The sequence below is a fragment of the Pteropus vampyrus genome, unplaced genomic scaffold (genome assembly GCF_000151845.1).
Source record: "Pteropus vampyrus isolate Shadow unplaced genomic scaffold, Pvam_2.0 Scaffold203, whole genome shotgun sequence".
NCBI classification, from domain to species: domain Eukaryota; kingdom Metazoa; phylum Chordata; class Mammalia; order Chiroptera; family Pteropodidae; genus Pteropus; species Pteropus vampyrus.
In genome coordinates this window covers 1,608,221-1,614,502 of record NW_011888984.1, presented here as the reverse complement: position 1 = coordinate 1,614,502, position 6,282 = coordinate 1,608,221, and the positions used below count along the sequence as shown (strand labels likewise).

The following is a 6,282-nucleotide window of genomic DNA, read 5'->3' as shown; positions in this document are numbered from 1 at the left end:
TCCTTGAGGAGGTCAACTTAGGGAGGGCATCAAAGAAAGAAACCGCTCCATCTGGTTACGGAGTCTCCAGAAAACTTTTGAGAGTCTGTACTTGGAGGGCACAGGACATGCATCTGTCCTCTAGCAGTTCCGGTCTCTCATTTAGGCCGGGTTAGGCATTTCCCTCATTAGAATCCCTCATGGTCTTTGGAAAGGTGGTGACTAAACAGGCAGCAAGGGGGCTCCTGGGGCCTTGGCTGTGCTCTGTTTCTCCTTCTGGGTGCTGGACACACAGGTGTGTTTGATCTGAAAACTCACTTTCCTTTTCACTTATGACGTGTGCACTTTTCTGAGTGTCATATTTCCACATACAAGTTTAACAAAAATTTTTCTGGGGAGGCTTTACATAACTCTGACCTTTCTGGGCTGCTCTCCCTAGAAATTAGGATGGCAAGGTCTTTGTTTTGTGCATTGCTGTGTTCCCAGCACTTAGAACAGTGCCTGACACAAAGTAGGTGCTCAGTAAATATTTGTAGAATGGACAGGTGGACAGGTGGACAGATGGATGGGTGGATAGGTGGATAGATGTGTGGACAGGTGGATAGGTGGGTGGATGGATGGATGGATGGATGGATGGATGGATGGATGGTTGGATGGTTGGATGGGTGGGGGGATGGCTTGGTCTGGAGTAAGGCCTGTGCATAGGTAGGTTTTGAAAGCTCCCCAAGTGATCCTAGTGTCTGACCTGGGCTGCCACTGCCCAGGCAAAGGTTGACAGAGGGCTGAACATACCCTATGGTCAAGCTGTGTGCCCCATGGGGAGCTCATCCACCCAGAGGAGGGGATACCTTTGGCTGACTCTCTCACAGGTGCTCTAAGGCCTAATGGTGGCTCTGTGTGTAACCAGGCTTAGGACAATGGCCTAGCCCATCCACCAGGTTCCGTGCTTCCTGCACCCCCCACAGGTGGCCCGTATGGACGGCACTGTGGACACTCCCCCCTGCCTGCGCCTGAGCCACCGCACCTGGGGCTCCCAGAATAGCCTGGTGGAGATGCTCTTCCTCCGGCTGAGCCTTCCAGTCCAGTTCCACCAGCACTTCCGCTGCACTGCAGGGGCCACCCCGCTGGCGTCCCCCGGCCTGCAGCCCCCGGCCGAGGACGAGGCCCGGGCAGCGGAACCGGACACCGACTACGAAAACCTGCGCCGCTCGGCTGGGCGCTGGGGCGAGACCGAAGGGGGCAAAGAGGGAACTGCCAAGGAGGGGCTGCCCGGGGCCACCTCCCAGGCTGGGGTAGAGGCCCAACCTGTCAGGGCAGAGAATGAGAAGGATGCCACCACAGAGAAGAACAAGAAGAGAGGGTGAGTCAAGGGCGGGGCAGGATGGAGCCTGCGGTCTGTCCTAGGACCCCAGTTAGGCAGCCTCAATAATTTGAGAAACCCCATTGTATCCTAAAGTGACCCCATATACTCTAAGTGAGTCAGAATACTCAGAGAGCCTTTCATGTCTCTAGTGAATGCCATATTTCCTGGGAAGATCTAATTTCCCTGAGAATGTAAAATCGGGTACCACACTATACCTATGGAGAAGTCCACTGTCCTTGGGGTACCTGGTGGGCCTCAAAGCATTTCAGCCAATGGACGTCATTAACCGTGGACACTAAAGAGGGGATCTCATTTTCTTGGAAGAGCTAACCATACCCTAAGGTATCCTGGTGAACACTAGTGGCCTTCTAAATTAAGGTCATTTCTGTGTCCCAAATGTACCCCCCCAAAAAACTACTTCAGGGGAGACCTTCAAAAGGCATTAAACTTGAATTGAAACGAAATCTGCTTTCCCCCTACTATGGTGGTGGTTTTCAATGGGATGTAGCTCTGTGTCTTTTGAGGGATGTTTAGAAGCAATGGAAGATTCTGGTTACCATAGTTTCAAGGGTGCTGCTGCTGGGGTCTCCAGGGATTCTACCTGCCTTCAGAATACAAGACGGTGCTACACATGAAGAATTGACCTTTCCTAAATTCCCTTAGCACCTAAATGAGAAACACATATGAGAAATGCTGACTTGGGGGAGCCACCATATGCCCCAAAGGGAACCTCCATGTTCCCAGAGGCACCTCTGAATTTAGGTGACCAAATATACACAAGCACAGCACCTCCAGAATGGATTAGGCTGACACAGTTGGGAATCATTCCTCTAGAGGCAAGGCCTTGGAGAACAGATGAGGGACATGAATGTTGTGGTGGGTAGGATGGGGGGCTGGGCTTGAGATCTGGTTTTCACACAACCTCTCCCCACCACCAGGTTCTTATTCAAGGCCAAGAAGGCCGCCATGATGACTCAGACGCCAGCCACCCCCGCTCTGCCCCGACTCCCTCGTGAGGTGGTGCCCGCCGATGACCGTGATGACCCTGAGATCATCCTCAACACCACCACGGTGTGAACTGGGGACCTTCAACTTTGGGGACCCCTCAGCTTTCCAAATTCCATGCTCTGATCCGCAGTAACTGCCCATACCTGGAAACATCTCGATATACACCAGAGGCCCCCAAATACAGCACACTCTGATTTAATCCTTTGAACCCCTAAATCCATATTGCTGGGAACACTATGAAGCTATAAGGCACATTGCTATAACTCCCAGGGATCCAAAAATTCAAGGGATAAACCAATATGGACTTGGAACCCCAACTTTACCCATGTAAACTCAATACCTTCAAATTTGATAGCTATTCTAGTATATTCCTGGGAACCAAAATTCACAATTATCTCAATATAATTTTGAGATTCCCCAAATCTGGAATATTTTCTGAGACAAACAGCCTAATGGTTGGGATCATGGGTGACCTGGGTGCCACTCAGGTAAGTCACATGTTCGCTGTATGTTTTCTTGTCTACGGAAGCTCCATGGTTTTCCCATCAGCAAAATGGGAATAGAAATTGTATCGACATGATAGTGATTGTAAGGATTAAGTGAGTTAATTTGGAAGCTAATCAGTGAGCTATTCATCAATCTTTATTAATAACTTTGCTGTAACCTAGGGAGGGATTCGAATTTGGGCATATCACAAAATAGTCCCAAAGGATCCCCAAATTTAGAAGTATCTCAGTAGACACAGAAACAAAAAGACATAGATCCAATGGTTCTCAAATCCGGCAACTTCTTGTTCAACCATCAGAAGACACTGAGAATCCAGAGAAACCCACTTAGAGTCCCAGGGGAGTCCCGTGTCACCTTTCTTCCGAACTGACCACTGGTCCCTCCTTTGTCTCTCCAGTACTATTACTCCGTGAGGGTCTTTGCTGGTCAGGAGCCCAGCTGCGTGTGGGTGGGCTGGGTCACCCCCGATTACCATCAGCACGACATGAACTTCGACCTCAGCAAGGTCCGGGCAGTGACGGTGACAATGGGGGACGAACAAGGCAACATCCACAGCAGGTGCCGGGGAGGTGTGGGGACTGTGGGGGGCGGGAGGTCAGCACTGGGCACCTTGCTCAGAACATTTCATGCTCCTTCTTCTCTCTTCCTGTTTATTTTCCTACAATGGCTCCTGCTCTGTTTTTCCCTCCTCTCCTTTTCCATTTCTTCTTGTCTGTTTACTCTTCCTTTGTCATCTCACCCTCCTCTTTCTACGTTCCCTCCCTCCTCTGTTCTCTCCTCCTGCTCCCCTTCTTTCTCCTCCTTCCAGAACCCTCCACCAGCTCCTAAGAATTCTAGCTCCAAGGGGCTCAGGGTCTGGGGTGAGAGGTTCGGTGCTCATGTCTGTAGGTGGTAGGAGTTTGGGGATGGGCTCTGAGGTCATGATATTCCAGGAGCTCAGGGAAGGGGGTGTCCAGGGTCCAAAAGCCTCTGCTGAGGATCTGTGTACTGACCACCCCTCTCTCCTCCAGCCTCAAGTGCAGCAACTGCTACATGGTGTGGGGCGGGGACTTCGTGAGCTCTGGGCAGCAGGGCCGGATCAGCCACACGGACCTTGTCATTGGCTGCCTGGTGGACTTGGCCACTGGCCTAATGACCTTTACAGCCAATGGCAAGGAGAGCAACACCTTTTTCCAGGTGAGCCCAGTCTTGTGCGACTTAGCAGTAGCACTCTTATGTCCCGGCATCCTGGGACAACCCTCTCAGATACTCCTGGAGGCCAGAGTCAGGACAAAAACAGCACCTAGTCTGTCCTCAGGATAAGCCAGAGCTGGCAGGCCCCTGGGAGACTTCCTCATTGAACTACTCATTGAACTGAGGCCCAAAAATAAGGAGACAGGGCCTTGACCTTAGAGAGAGGTCCGTATCCCGTTAGGCTGGGTACCACCAGTCGCCAATCAGGGAACACCCTAGGGTGGGCCAGAATCCTAAGGTAGGCTTTTCCCTTTAAACATTTTATTACGGAAAGTTTTTAACATAGCACAAAATGAAAGGAATTGTATAGCGAACTCCCATACACCCACTACCAAGAATCTACCATCCGCATTTACTACACTGGCTTTATCACATATTCATTCATCTACCATCCGTTAATCCAACTAAGTTGGATGTTTAAAAACTTTACTTCGAATGGAAAACTTAAAAAATATACAGAAATAGAATAGCATAATGAACCTCCATGTCCCCATATCACAGCTTCAATTATCATCCGTTCACGGCCAGGCTTCCTCCATCCTTACCCTCATTCCCGCCCTCACTCCCACACCAACCAGATGACTTTAAAGGAGATCCCAGACTTCACATCGTGTCATCTCTTTTCAGTATGCATCTCTAAAAGATAAAGATTCTTTTAAAAACCATAACCGCAATACCATTATCATCTTTTAAAAACCTTAATAATTCTTAAATATCACCAAATATCCAGTCCATGTTCAAATTTCTGTCTCGAAAACGTCTTTTTACCATTTGTTTCTTTGAACTGGAATCAAAATTACGTCATGTATTTTAATTAGTTGTGATGTCCTTTGATTCTCTTTTCATATATTTATTTCCCCATCCACCCCGCTCTCTTTCTTTGAAATGTATTTGTTGAAGAAACCAGCCTGTCTGTCTTTAGAGCTTTGTTCCTCAGAGTGTGGTCCTTGGACCAGCAGAGTCTGCATCATCTGGGAACTTGTTAGAAATGTAGAATCTCTATGAAAAGATGCTCGACATCACTAGTCATCAGGGAAATGCAAATTAAAACCACCATGAGATATCATCATGCACCTATCAGAATGGCTACCATCAATGAATCTAGAAACAACAAGTGCCAGTGAGGATGTGGAGAAAAGGGAACCCTCATGCACTGCTGGTGGGACTGCAAAGTGGTGCAGCCACTGTGGAAAACAGTATGGAGGTTCCTCAAAAAATTAAAAGAAATACTACCACATGACCCAGCAATTCCACTTCTGGGTATTTATCAGAATAAATCCAAAACACTGATTTGCAAAGATATATGCACCCCTATGTTCACTGTAGCATTATTTACAATAGCCAAGATATAGAAGCAACCTAAGTGGCCATCAATTTACAAATGGATAAAGAAGGTGTGGTACATATACACAATGTAATATTGAGTAATATTACATTGTGTATATGTACCACACCTTCTTTATCCATTTTTATCCATAAAAAAAAAAAAGAATGAAATCTTGCCCTTTGCGACAACATGTCTGGACCTAGAGTTATTATGCTAAGTGAAATAAGTCAGACAGAGAAAGAAAAATATTGTATGATTTCAGTTATATGTGGAATCTAAAAACAAAACATACGAACAAGCAAAACACAAACAAACTCAGGTACAGAGAACAAACTGATGGTCACCTACTGGAAGCGGGGTGGGGGCTGGATGATAAAGGTGAGGGGATGAAGTACAAACTAGCAGTTATAAAAACAGTCACGGGGGTGTAAAGTACAGCATAGGGAGCATAGTCAGTAATATTGTAATAACTGTATGGGGTCAGATGGGTACTAGACTTATCTAGGGTGATCCCTTGGTAAGGTATATAAATGTCTAATTATATTATACATCTGAAACTAGTATAATAGTGTACGTCAACTGTAACTGAAAAAATCTTTTTAAAAAATGCAGAATCTCAGGTCCCACCCCAGACCCGCTGACTCAAATCTGCGTTTTAACAAATCCCAGGAGATTCTTGTGTATGTTGCCATCTGAACAGTGCTGGCCTAGTTTCCCACAGACAGGATCTGGCTGCCACATCCCTGTGGTGTCCTTTTAACGTTTTCCTCTGTCTCCTGTATTTCCTGGAAACTGGAAACTGGGTCCAGAGGTTAGATTAGATCAGGTTTGGTTTGGGCAAGACTGCTTCCCAGATGGTGGAGGC

General features: G+C 47.4%; 1 protein-coding gene across 1 annotated transcript in view; it reads left to right on the top strand.

The window, feature by feature from the left end:
* The window catches only part of RYR1 (ryanodine receptor 1), a 110,487-nt gene that overhangs the window by 29,902 nt on the left and 74,303 nt on the right, over positions 1-6,282 (top strand). The window contains exons 26-29 of the mRNA XM_011372340.2: positions 945-1,339; positions 2,281-2,413; positions 3,255-3,415; positions 3,868-4,033. Coding sequence (XP_011370642.1) covers positions 945-1,339; positions 2,281-2,413; positions 3,255-3,415; positions 3,868-4,033 — 855 coding nt within the window. The remainder of the gene's footprint in view (positions 1-944; positions 1,340-2,280; positions 2,414-3,254; positions 3,416-3,867; positions 4,034-6,282) is intronic.